At 46.5% G+C, this 14,196-nt stretch overlaps 1 protein-coding gene across 1 annotated transcript; it reads right to left on the reverse strand.

Annotated features, from left to right (window-relative positions):
• Nucleotides 1-12,971: 12,971 nt before the first annotated feature.
• Nucleotides 12,972-13,919, reverse strand: LOC142007579 (olfactory receptor 52E8-like). Its single transcript, XM_074984269.1, has one exon. It carries the CDS (start codon nt 13,917-13,919, stop codon nt 12,972-12,974), a length of 948 nt encoding a protein of 315 aa, XP_074840370.1.
• Nucleotides 13,920-14,196: the final 277 nt, after the last annotated feature.

Consider the following 14,196-nt stretch of genomic DNA (forward strand, 5'->3'; position numbering starts at 1 on the left):
ATGAGACAGGTATATAAAATCATGACTGGTGTGTAGAAAGTGAATATTGAAAAGTGATTTACTTGTTCCCATAATATAAGAACTAGAGGACACCAAATGAAATGAATGGATAGTAGGTTCAAAACTAATATAAGAAAATTTTTGTTCACACAGAGCACAGTCAACCTGTGGAACTCCTTGCCGGAGGAGGCTGTGAAGGCCAGCGCTCTAACAGAGTTTAAAATAGAGCTTGATAAATTTTTGGAGCTTAGGTCCGTAAATGGCTATTAGCCAAGGGTAAACTATGGTGCCCCCAGTGTTTAGTCAAAGGCTGGAGACAGATGGAAGGAGACAAATTGTTTGATCACTGTCTTCGGTTCGCCTCCTCTTGGGCACCTGGCACTGGCCACTTTCGGCAGACAGGATACTAGGCTGGATGGACCTTTGTTCTGACCCATTATGGCCGTTCTTATGTTCTTATGTGTGAAGAGGTGTCAAATGCCTTTCTAAAGGTTGGAAGGGACAAGCCCCTTCTAATCCCATGGGGGCAGGAGAAAGGGCATAAGAGAACTTGACAAGTCACCCCGTCCTTGCTGCCTTCCTTCTTTCCTTCCTCACACCCTGCACCTGGAAGGAGCTCTCATCCCTTCCCTTCTGCATGATGCTGAAAGACAGCTGCTGACCAGGTTCTTTTGTGAGCCCTGGGAGAAATCTGGGGAGGGCAGTCTGCCTGCATGCTCCTCACATGTTGCCTTGAAAAAGCACGGCGCCGAGTACCAGGAGAGGCAGGTACAGCCTGGGACACATCCAGCCATAGGTTCTGGACAGCACTGGGCCAGGAGAGTTGGGTCACTTTAGTTGACTACCCACATCCTTGTGTGAGAGACATGCATGGGAGTGTGTGTGTGTCTCCTCCACCAATGCAAACCCTAAAGATAAGAAGGTAAAGAAAAAGACGCCAGCTGTGCAGTATTTCTTTTGAACCGGCACTCTGTGAACTTGATATTAGTTTAATAGAATGGTCAAGTCATACAACTCTAGAAGCGAAAGGTACCTCAAGAGATATTAGAGTCCTTTCGTCTGCCCTCACAGAAGGACAAATGACATCAGGATCATCCCTGCTAGATGTCTACCTAACATGATCTTAAATATCTCCAGTGATGGATATTCTACAAGCTCCCTAGACAATGTATTCCAGTGTTTAACACTAGCCCCAAGCTTCGAAATGGCCACGCAAATGGCCATTTCAAGTTTACTAATGAAGAACTTAAATGCATATTCAGCGCTTCATTAGTATGCGGGCGGCCACGGCACTTCGAAATTGATGCACCTCGCCACCTCGCGGCTCGTCCTGACCGGGCTTCTTTTCGAAAGGACCCCCCCCCCACTTCAAAGTCCCCTTATTCCCATCAGTTGATGGGAATAAGGAGACTTCGAAGTAGGTCGGGTTCTTTCAAAAAGGAGCCCCGTCGGGACGAGCTGTGTGGCGGCCAGGCACATCAATTTCGAAGTGCCGCGGCCGCCTGCATGCTGATGAAGCGCTGAATATGCATTTCAGCACTTCTTTAGTAAACTTCAAAATGGCCATTTGCGTGGCCATTTCGAAGTTTGGGGCTAGTGTAGACGTAGCCATCATGTCCCCTCTAAATCTTGTCCACATCTATCTTGAAATGTGGTGCCAAGAACTAGACACAACACTCTCAATGAGGCCTAATCAGAGAAGAGTAGAGTGGAAGAATGACACGTCATGTGCCTTTGATTTTGTAATCTTCACCCTACAGGCATGTGTTGTTTGCTTATATACATCCTTTGTAAATTGTTCTAGTTTCCACTTTTTATATGAATCCCTAGAGCCTGGAAACTCAAGCCTGGCTTTCATTGCAACAATGATGGTTAACCAGAATTCACTTGCATATTTCCTGTTGATGCCTCTCATGGTTTCTGCCATAAGAAGTGCAGGAATTACTGACACATGGCACCCTGGAAACCATCTGATATGGAATTGGCATTAGGGTCTGTTTTCTGTAATTCATTATTCTGAACAATGAAAACTTCCCAGTGTGCAAAGAGTAACCAATCAGCTTCACCCATGAGAACAGTCTCCAGTTCGCACATAGTGTCTTCTATTTATGTTGTCTTTTCATTCAGGCATCTGTACTGCATCCATCGCCTTACAGCCTGGACATATACGGGAACTGGGAAGAACTAACTGTACCTGCAGGAGGCACAGTGTGCCACAGAGTTGGACACTTTCACCCCGAATCCATGTCACATTCCAACACAAGTGACTTCCACAATCCTTCCACCTTGATCCTTCAAGGTATTCCAGGTTTGGAGGCAGCTCATGTTTGGATTTCCATTCCCTTCTGTGTGATGTATGCCACAACCTTGCTGGGGAACTTCACCATCTTGTTTATTGTGAAAAGGGAGCCGAGCCTCCACGAGCCCATGTACTATCTCCTCTTCATGCTGTCTCTCTGTGACCTGGTTCCGTCCACATCAACCATCCCCAAAATGTTGAGCATCTTCTGGTTCAATCTGAGGGATATCACTTTCAATGCCTGCCTCACCCAGATGTTCTTCCTTCACTGCTTCTTATCAGTTGAGTCAGGGATCTTCGTGGCCATGTCTTTTGACCGCTACGTGGCCATCTGTGATCCCCTGAGATATTCCACCATCCTGACAAACCCCATGGTGGCCAAGATTGGCCTCGCCATACTGCTGCGTGGCAGCTTGCTCACACTGCCTTGTCCCGTGCTGGCAAGTCGGTGGCCATATTGCAGAACCAACATTATCCCACACACATGCTGTGAGCACACATCCGTGGTGAATTTGGCCTGTGCCGATATCCGCATCAGCAGTTACTATGGCCTCTTTGCGGCTACTTTGTTGTTGGGTCTGGATGCACTTTCCATAGCTGTGTCATATACCCTGATACTCAGGGTCATCTCCAGACTCCCCACAAAGGATGCCAGACTTAAGACTTTTGGGACCTGTGGCTCCCACCTCTGTGCCATCCTTGTGTATTACATCCCATGTCTCTTCTCTGTCCTCACCTACCGGTTTGGCCACAATGTGGCTCCAAGTTTTCATGTTCTTTTTGCCACAGTGTCCCTCCTGTTGCCCCCCATGCTAAACCCCATCATCTATGGGGTGAGGACCAAACAGATATGGAGCAGGCTGCACCAGTTCTTTCCTCATAAAAGGACATAATTTTTTCTCGTCTTCTGTCTGTCAGTTTCTTTACTCTGGCCAGGTTATTGGAAACATGGTGCTTGGCCCCTTCCCTGGACCACCAACTGGACATTCTGGGAGTCCTTAATGTCTTTCCTGGCCTTATCATGTAGTGTTAGTGTGAGAATCTTAGAAATTGTTCTGTGTACACCTCACTGTTAATTTGTTGCTGTCTGTGTGAGAGACCCCATCCGGACTCCTGGGTTCTATGTCAGCTCCGGGAGAGCAGTGGAGACCAGTGCATTACAGCAGGAAGCAGAAACGCCTGTGACCATACTGGGTAAGCCAATTGTGCGGCTAGCATCATACTCTGCTTTCAATGGTTGCCAGTACTAAGGTATTCAGAGAGAATTAACAGAACAGCGAAATCATAAACTGATTCATCATTTGTCACCCACTGCCAGGGTCTGGAAAACAGACACTATGGATACAGAGACCATGGTGTTTGACCCTGCTAACCCTTTCGAACTTCCAATGGTGAGCCCATGGTCCATGAACTTGTATAGTTCTTATTGGAATCATGTTATACATTTGGCTTTCACAAATTCCCCGGTCAAAGGATTTCACAGGTTGCCTCTTGAAAAATTGTTCAAAGATAATTTTTTTTTCACATCTGCTGCCTATTCATTTCATTGGGTGACCCCCAGGTTTTGTATTATGTGAAGGAGTGAATAATTTTTCTTCCTCAATGTTTCTGCATCACTCATGATTTTCTAGACCCTCCATCACATCCCTCTTTCGTGTCCTCCTTTCCAAGCTGAAAAGTCCCAGACTTTTTAATTTCTCCTCCTACAGAAGTTTCTGCATACCTCTAATCATTTCTGTTGCCCTTCTCTGTACCTTTGCCAAATCCAATATACCTATTGTTTTTTGGTTTTGGTTTTGGTTTTGGTTTTGGTTTTTTAACGGTGGCGACCAGATTTATAATTACAATTCAAGGTATGGGTCAATTGTGTGTTTACCTGCGCAATATGATATTTTCGCTCTTATTAGCAATTCCTTTCCCTAAAATTCCAAGATTCTGGTCCTAGTGTAGTTCCAGGTGGGGTGAGATGACCTCACTGTTTACTTTTGTCCATTCTCACCTAGTATTCCTTCCCTTTTTTCCTATATTTGAAAGGGAAATGCCTAGCAAAGATTCCAGGGTCATGTAATGATCCTTAATATAATTTAGTTACTGACCCTTTATTATGCTAGTCAGCCGGCCTCTGTTCAGAAACAAACTCCCTGCTCCAAAAATGACAGCTTGGAGCAGAAGTTAATAAATATGGTGTGTATTAAAGACCATCAATGGTAACCAGATCCCACCCATATAGGAGAAGGGAAAAACTGCATTCTAGATAGAGCCAGCTTTCTGCAGTGAGTTGGCAGAGGGGGCGATGTGGAAGAAGTGGAACCTCTCACACTGGCAACCATTTACAAACAAGGACAGTGGAAGAGCCAGAAGAAGCTGGCTCAGGAAAGAGGCATATGAGCAGAATAGAGGACTCAGGTTGCAGGATTATGGCTGCAGCAGAGAGACAGACTCCAGGTGGAGGTGATGCCAGTAGCTGGAGGACATGGACACTCTCTGTGGCTCTTATGAAATCCCGCAGTCCTTGCCCACAGACAACCTGCGAACCTGAAGCAAATCCTAACCAGCAACTATACACCGCACCACTGTCACTCTATCTCAGGGACCCATCCATGCAACAAAGCTCGTTGCCAGCTCTGCCCACATATCTACACCAGCAACACCATTACAGGACCTAACCAGATCAGCCACACCATCGTGAGTTCATTCAGCTGCATATCTACCAATATAATTTATGCCATCATGTGCCAGCAATGCCCCTCTGCTATATACATCAGACAAACTGAACAGTCTCTACGTAAAAGAATAAATGCACGCAAATCAGATATCAGAAATGGCAATATAAAAAAACCAGTAGGAGAGCACTTCAATCTCCCAGGCCACACTTTAGCAGACTTAAAAGTAGCTATCCTACAGAAAAGAAATTTCAGGACCAGACTCCAAAGAGAATTTGCTGAGCTACAATTCATCTGCAAATTTGATGCCCTCAGCTCTGGCTTAAACAAAGACTGCGAATGGCTGGCGAAATACAGAAGCAGCTTCCCCTCCCTTGGTGTTCACACCTCCAGATCAACTGCTGGTAGTAAGCCTCACCCTTGCTGACTGAGCTAACCTTGTTATCCCCACCCTTGCTCTGGCTTATTTATACCTGGCCCTGCAGATTTCCAAGACCAGCATCTGATGAAGTGAGTCTGTGCTCACGAAAACTCATGCTCAAAACTTTTCTCTTAGTCTATAAGGTGCCACAGGACCCTTCATTGCTGTTACAGATCCAGACTAACACGGCTACCCCTCCGATACTTGACGCATTACTTTACAGAGACATTGTGGCATTGCAGTCACCTAGGTCTGTGTATCCTTGTTCTGGTTCCAGGCCTGATCCAGCTGGAATCCCCTGAAGGCTTTTTTTCTCCCCAGAACCAAGCAATGCTGAATTGGGGTCAGAGGGAGGATTTGTCTCTGCCACGGAAAAAATTGTCTCTGCCTCAATCTATGAGGACAGGCTGCGTGCTTTGGGCTTGTTTAGTTTACAGAAGAGAAGACTTCGGGGTGCTTTAATTGCTGCCTTCAACTTCCTGAAGGGGAGCTCTAAAGAGGAGGGTGAGAAACTTTTCTCATTGGTGTCAGATGGGAGAACAAGGAGCAATGGTCTGAAGCTGAGGAGGGTGATTTGCAGGTTAGATATTTGGAAAAGCTATTTTCCTAGGACGGTGGTGAAGCAGTTGAATGCGTTGCCTAGAGATGTGGTGGAATCTCCATCCATTGAGGTTTTTAAGTCCCGGCTTAGACAAAGTCCTGACTGGGATTATTTAGTTGAGGTTGATCCTGCTTTAGGCAGTGGGCTGGACTAGATGACCTCCTGAGGTCCCTTCCAGCCTGAGGATTCTATGATTCTTTGGAAACTCTTCCCAAGAATGGCAGAAGACCCTATTCAAATCAATTTTGTCTTCTCTTTCTCTGCCTTCACTCATTTGCATGCATCTCTCTCTTTCCTCTGTATCTCCTCCCCAGCACGTTCTGCTCTCTAACATTTCTACGTGTATCCCAGCTTAGCTGTCATTTGCAAACCCTCAAAGGGCTGGGTTTTTTTTCATTTGCTTCACAGGAATTGCAGGTGTGGCTATGTGAATCTCTGCTGTTCACTGAGCCGACACTGTGATTGCTGAAGATGATTCTCACATTTGGCTGGGCAGGAAGCAAAGCACACTCCTCTGCTTATTCACTCAAGTTAAACAATGCCCCTGACCATTACCATCAACCTGTCTGCACATGCTACCGGCAACCAGTGAAGGACTCACCTGTTGAGAGGGAAATAACCTTATGGTGCATCAGAGCCTCTTGGCTGGGTGTGTGGTAAATACTTCACTGAGGTGCAACATGACCCTGGAGTGCAGCTGAGTCCTCTGGCAACACGAGGCTGGTTCCCTTTCACACTGTGGGGCTGTGACAAGCTGCAATCCTATCCAGAAGATTAACTTGCACTGACATACGCAGACAGGTACATACCCAGCTGCAGTTACACGAATTCTTTCACAAGTCAGCCAGAAATTAACAGTGGAGAGTCCATCCAGCCTGCTCCTGCCAACTCCCCAGCCTATGATACTTAAGCTGTGGTATTTCCCCTGGTCAGATGCCTGACCAACATGAGTTTGCTTCCCAGCCTACCTCTCCCTCAATGTGGAGAGGATAATGCAGCAACCCCTGTCCTCCGCAGGCTTCCCTTTTGTATTTCAAACACATTGTTTTCCAGGAGAAAATAAAAGAGATTTATTAAAGATAGAAAGAGGAATTTTAAGTAATTAAAATAACAGTGCATGGATCAGACTGTTTTCCTAAGAAAAACACAACATTACAATCTGAATTTTGCATATAGTTAACTCTTTTATATCCAGCAGCCCCAGGACTGGGAGGTTGCTAGATATTCAAATATTCTGGATCACAGAGACGTATACCTCTCAGTGTGTAACACTAAAGAAAAACAAGTGTAGATATTAAGAAACAAGCAAAACTATATGCGGAATACTTTATTTACCAAAACCAGTAGCATTGTACACTGTAAACTTATACTGTATTTGCTGTATTTATTTTTATTTACTTTCACTATACTGTAGTTATGAAAAGCGTAACTAACACTTACGTGCGGTTAAAATACCAGTTATTTGAGAGTTCTGCATAATAGACTGAGAGAGATGAAAGAGTTTACTCTACGAAACAGGATTTGAATCAAGCTTTGTTTCACCCTGATGCTACAAACAGTAGTTCAATCTTCCAAACGCAGGCTGGAAATCCCTTTAGCCTGGGACCAACTGTCCTGTTCAGTTCAGGCTTCTCAGAAATTTCCATTGCAGATGTTGAGTTGTGGGGAGGGTGATGCCAAGTAATGATGTTCCTTTCCTCTGATATTGCTTCTGCCAATCTAAGGGAACTTCATTTTCTCCAAGGAAAAGCTCACAATGTAGTTAGTGGGAAAGCATACGCATACGATACAGTCAAGTATCATGTGACGTGGTCACATGTCCACACATGCATCAGTGATTGGAAGAAGGACAGAGGAGCTTTGGGACCCAGAGGAAGTGATGTAAGGACATGCTGAAGGCACACATGAAAAAGGGCAGTATTGGTCTTACCACTTGGAAAAACCTTGCCCAGGACTAGCCTTAGTGGAGAGCAGTAATCCATGAGGCGCAGGTTGCACAATTCGAGAGGTCTTGCCACAGCACAGATGAGGAGAGGTGGAGAAGAAATGAGCAACAGAAACTACCCATGCCCCTCCAACAACTACCAGCACCTGCCCCTTCTCTGATAAGACCTGCATCTCCTTATTTGGGCTGATCAGCCATCAACAGACTCACAAATAGGAGGGTGATATGAAGATATCCTACTCCTTATTGAGTGACTGCCAAGAGACAGAGTTATTGAGCAAACCAAACTGTTAAGGGAGAAAGTGTGGTCTTGCAAAAGTACTGGGGAAAAACCTAGCTGTAATAAATGTGTTGGTACTATTGCTAAATCTCATGTTGTCAAGCTTGCTTCAAATGGTAAATCTGTTGTAAAAAATGGCACTCTCAAGTCCTATGAAAAGGGGTAAAATGCATGAATTTTGGACGAACCTTTTAGATATACTTGGACTCACGAACAAGAAGCCTTTTTGGGGGACACAGCTTCTTACCTAACATTGCTACACAACCTCAAAGTTGATAACAGTGGCTGTTTCTATATAGGCCACTTCCTTCAGAAGTGACATGCTAATACACAGAGCGAAAGATGCTAATGAGACATGGATGCAAATTCCCAGCGCCTCATTAGCATTACATCACATGATTTGGAGTCCAGAAGACCATTCTTCTGGACTCCAAAACACTGTGTAGAAGCATGGCCCCGGGGGGTCTTCCAGAAGGAAGTTCTTCCCAGAAATTTTCGGGAAGAAGGGGCCTCCTGAAGAAGGACTTCCTTAGGAAGCACCCCCCCCACCCCAGGGTCGTGCTTCTACACAGCGTTTTGGAGTCCGGAAGAAAGGTCTTCCGGACTCCAAATCATGTGATGTTATGCTACTGAGGTGTGGGGAATTTGAATCCTTGCCTCATTAGCATCTTTCACTCCATGTATTAGCATGCCACTTCTGAAGGAACTGGCCTGTGTAGAAACGGCCAGTGTGAAAACCATAGTTAACCTGGTCTCTTTCTGTGGAAGGGGAAAACGAGGCACACCACCTCAAGGCATGAATACCTGTCGTAATATTCATATCTGGAGTAACTTTTTGCTGTGGATTGACTCCTAACATCCCAAGCTGTGTAGAAGAAATCATCGCCAACTAGCACATCAATAGTGTTATTGTTCACTGTCCCATTACACATCACAAAAAACAGCCACACAGTTCTGCCCCGTTATCTTCCCACTCGATGCGTTCCCTACCATTAATTCTGACAGCCTTGCCGTACTTCTCAGAGACTAATTTTAGAAACCTCGTTTGACAACTGTCAGATGCCTGTCAGGCTTCTGTGCTCAGTGTCTTAACATTCACAAGGTTTATCTGCTGCCTGTTTCCTCCAAGCACTGTGATAGGGTCTGTCAAGGGTTCTTGACAGAACAAGAATCAGTGGTCTCAGAATGCAGTGGGTGAAGTCCAGGATGGATATTAGGAAAAAATATTTCACTAGGGCTATGTCCGTATGAGAGGTCTTTTTTCTGGAAAAACCAGGACTTTGTTGGAAAAACCTGTGGAGTGTGAGCATGCGAAACGTGTTTTGTTGACAGTTTATCAACAAAACCTGGCACATCCACTGGCAGTATTATCTCTCTCCCTGTACTTGTATAACGCTGTTGTTGGCAGTCATCTGGTGACAAAGCAGCTGTGTAGATGCTCCAGGCCATCTTTTGTCAACAGAGAGGTCTTCCGGTTCACCAGGCAGCCCTGTTTGCAGAGTTTCTGGTTGGCTGCTGTGTCAAGTGAGGGCTGGGAAGTTTGGCTGCTCTATGTTAAGAGACCAGATTTCTCTTTCATTCCACCTTTCTGTGTAGATGCAATCTGTCAACACGCGTTGCAGGGAAATCCCTTCCAACAGTCACTTCTGTCAACGGATGCTTTTCATGTAGAAGTAGCCTAGGAGGGTGGTGAAGCACTGGAATGGTTTACCAAAGGAGGTGGTGGAATCTCCACCCTTAGAGGTTTTTAAGGCCAGGAATGATGAAAGGCCTGTTTGAAATGATTTAGTTGGAGTTGATCCTGCTTGGAGAAGGGGGTTGGGCTCCATGGTCTCCTTAGATCTTTTCCAACCCTACTGTTCTATGAACTCCTGCTAAGGGTAGAAATACCTGGTGAGAATTCAAAAAGGCAAATAGTGCTGTTCCCAGGGGCCTATTGTGGAACCAGGGCAACTGAATATATTCATCAATGATCTGAAAAAAGGGGTAAACATGGAGGTGGCAAAATGTGCAGGGGATATAAAATTAATTAAGAATTACAGGTCCCACCCCTTGTGGTGGCTACAGCCCAAGTACTTATTTGCACAAGTGGAAGTGGTTGTTTCTAGTATGTAAGCCAATGTATATGCCGTTGACTTCTCAATCAAATTTTAAGCGAGTGGGTTGAAATCTCTTTTGCAGCAGATGCAGCAAGTGGCGTGAGTCCCGGGGGAGATGGGGGGGTCAGGTCACCCTGACTTCGCTGGCTGCCCTGGGCACACCTGGCTGGCTGCCCTTGTAGCTGGGGGGAGCAGTAGGAGTGTGCTCGGTGAGGGTGGAGGAGGTGAGTGATGCCTTTGTGGAGGAGTGGCTGGGAGGCCTTGCATCAGGTGATGAGGGCAGCCAGCAAGCTCCCGACTTGGTAAAGTGACTAGTCTGGTCCCTACAGCATGCTGGCAGAAAAGGGGTCTCTCTGGAGGGGAGGGGTAACCAGCACTGAGCGCACGAGCCAAGTCAGACTTACATGAAGCAGCTCCGTGGGTAAGGCCTGAGGGCAGTGGAAGAAAACATGCAACCAGGTTTTATGGCAGCTCTGAGGGGCTGCACTCTGACCAGACACAATCTTGGCTATGGACCAGCCACCACCTGCCTCCTGCGCTGCCGGGGGCCCACTGTGTCTGGAACTTGTGGTTCCTGCTTCTGGCTGGTGGGAGGGTTGAGCCTGGCTGAGACATGGGCCCGGGCAGCCAACCTGCCCAGGGAGGAGCCTGGGACAAATCGGGGAACAGGGATTCTCTGGGTGCCATATAACAAACCCCCCACAGGAGACTGGTAGCTGCCTTAGGGGGTGTGCACGCCCCTCCCCCCATGTTTCCACCAACATCACTCAGTAGGGTGCCCCCATCTGCCTGTCTGGTTGACCCTCCCTGCCCCACTCTTCTCAAAGGCACCAGTTGCCCCATACTCCAGTATGTTCATGGCAACAATGGGATGGATGGATGGTCAAAGGGATGGATGGATGGATGGATGAACAGACAGACAGCTCTCGTTTTATAATAGTATTGATTATTAAGTCCAAAGCTGACTGCTAAGAGTTGGAAAGGGATCTCCCAAAACTGGGTGAGAGAGAAACACAAAGCCAGGTAAAATTTACAGTCAGCCTGTCGAACTCTTGGCTAGGAATGATGGAAAGGCCCCAACTCATTATTAAGTGACTGCCAAGATATAATGTTGCAGACAGTACATCCATCAAAGACTATTAACAGGGATGGGAGGGGGTCCAACCCTATGTTCTGCATGTCCATAGCACCTGGCTGTTTCCCAGAACAATGTGCATCATTTGAGAATTGCCTGTTCTGTTCATTACCTCTGAAGCATATGGTATCAGCCTGAGTTGGAAAATGGGATACTGACCAAGATGGACCATTGGTCACAGTGATGTTCTTATACAGTTCACAGCTTTAAGGCAGTAGATCCTTCCATCTGTCATTCTGTGGATTTACTGCCATTGTGTCCTCATGGATCTTTGGTTCTGTTGGTGAAAACCAGGAGGCTGCTTTCCTGTGTGTTTAATCATATTGGTCCTATAATCACAGCAGACCCTGCGAGATTCCCCAAAGACCACAGACCAGGTAAGGTTCAAAGGTGCCCTGCTGGGATTTATTGTTAAGCAAGGCACAAATAGCAGTTTTTAAGTATCAGAGGGGTAGCCGTGTTAGTCTGGATCTGCAAAAGCAACAAGGGGTCCTGTGGCACCTTATAGACTAACAGAAATGTATGAGCGTGAGCTTTCGTGGGCAAAGACCCACTTCATCAGGTGCACTTTTTAAGTACAGTATATTGTGCTGATATATATACTGCCGCAAAGGACTGACACAGTCAGTGGCAATTCTGCTGCCCTCTAGGCCAGACAAAGACAGTCCCCAAGACATCATGTTACTTGCGGGTACAAACAAAGCACACCTCACTGCTGTGTCTGGTTGCCACCCATCTTCCTGTACCTCGTGGTGCAGTTAGCTCATCTCTTATCCACCATGCTGCCATTTTAAACCCTTTCCTGAACCTTGGTCTGTATCTGTGAGGAGTAGGTACAAAGGTCTTTTTAATGAGCTGGTGATACCTCGTGATTTCAGCTTATACCAATTATCATTCTGCACCTGAACAAAAAGCAGATTTAAATTCCTAAATAGCACCCTTCTCCCACCTCTGAACCATGGCTAAATAACACCCTTCTCCCACCTCTGAACCATGGCTAAATAGCACCCTTCTCCCACCTCTGAACCATGGCTAAATAACACCCTTCTCCCACCTCTGAACCATGGCTAAATAGCACCCTTCTCCCACCTCTGAACCATGGCTAAATAACACCCTTCTCCCACCTCTGAACCATGGCTAAATAGCACCCTTCTCCCACCTCTGAACCATGGCTAAATAGCACCCTTCTCCCACCTCTGAACCATGGCTAAATTTGGCACATCCCCCAAAATCTGAAAGGCCCCCTTCCAGGTGGGTGGAGTAGGGACACAGAGGTGCTCAAATGCGTGATAGGGGTAAGACTGAAAGCAGGAGTGGGTGGTTAGGGGTTCAGTTACCCACACTTAGAAAAATTCAAACTCATGTGTACACAGACCAATTGCACAGCTTGTCACAATGAGACAGTGCAGTAAGGTCAGGAAAGGGTTTATTGTCTCTGATTGAGATTCAGGGAAGGGAAGCCAGCACTGTGCCTGCTGCCAGGTCTTCATGGAGGGCGGTCTGAGAGCCAGAGCACCAGGAGAAAACTTTACTTCCCTTTGTTAGTTAAGAGACGGAGCAGCCGATCCCGGATCTGTTTGGTCCTCACACCGAAAATGATGGGGTTTAGCATGGGGGGCACCAGGAGGCACACATTGGCAAAGAGGACATGGAAATTGAGGGCCACATTATGCCCAAACCGGTAGGTGAGGACAGTGAATAGACCTGGGATGTAAAAGGCTAAAATGGCAAAGAGGTGGGAGCCGCAGGTCCCAAAGGTCTTGAGCCGGGCGTCCTTTGTAGGGAGGCTGAAGATGGCCCTGAGGATCTGAGTATAGGACACAACAATAAGAAATATATCCATACAAATCACCATGTTTGCTACAAAGAGGCCATAGTAACTACTGCTGCGGACATCGGTGCAGGCCAGATTCACCACCGCTAAGTGCTCACAGCACGTGTGGGGGATGATGTTGGTTCTGCAATATGGCCACTGCCTCGCCAGCACAGGACATGGAAATGCAAGCACGCTTCCACGCATCAGCAAAGCCAGTCCAATCTTCATAATGACCGGGTTACTTAAGGTAGTGGAATGTCTTAGGGGATCACAGATGGCCACGTAGCGATCGAAAGCCATGGCCATGAAGATCCCAGACTCCATCGCATAGAAGCAGTGAATGAAGAACATCTGGGCAAGGCAGGCGCTGAAATCGATCTCCCTGTCGTTGAACCAGAAGATGCTCAGCATTTTGGGCAGGGTGCACGTACACAGGACCAGGTCGGTGATGGAGAGCAAGCAGAGGAAATAGTACATGGGCCCATGGAGACTCAGCTCAGTCTTCACGATGAATAGGATAGCGAAGTTCCCCAAAATGGCTATGATGTACATAGTACAGAAAGGGATGGAGAGCCAGACATGGATGGCTTCCATGCCAGGGACTCCCAACAGGATGAAGGTGGAGGGGTTGGTGAAGTGTGAAGTGTTGAAATATGACATGGGCTAGGGGAACCAGCCTCCAACTCTGAATAAGAACAGTGTCTCTTACATGTACCATACGTTCCTTTGGCGTCCTGTATTTGCCCAGGGCCTATGGCAGAAGATGATATACAAATGCCTGGATGGAGAGACAATGTTAATGAGTCAGTGCATGCACTACTGGAGGATGTTCTCATAGGTCACGCTTCACACAGTGAAAAATGAAATCATCATTATTCTTATAAATGAATTATGAAAAAAATCACCCTACTAACGCCGATTTCATTTTTCTTTGTGC

Source organism: Carettochelys insculpta, chromosome 1 (genome assembly GCF_033958435.1).
Source record: "Carettochelys insculpta isolate YL-2023 chromosome 1, ASM3395843v1, whole genome shotgun sequence".
NCBI classification, from domain to species: Eukaryota; Metazoa; Chordata; order Testudines; family Carettochelyidae; genus Carettochelys; species Carettochelys insculpta.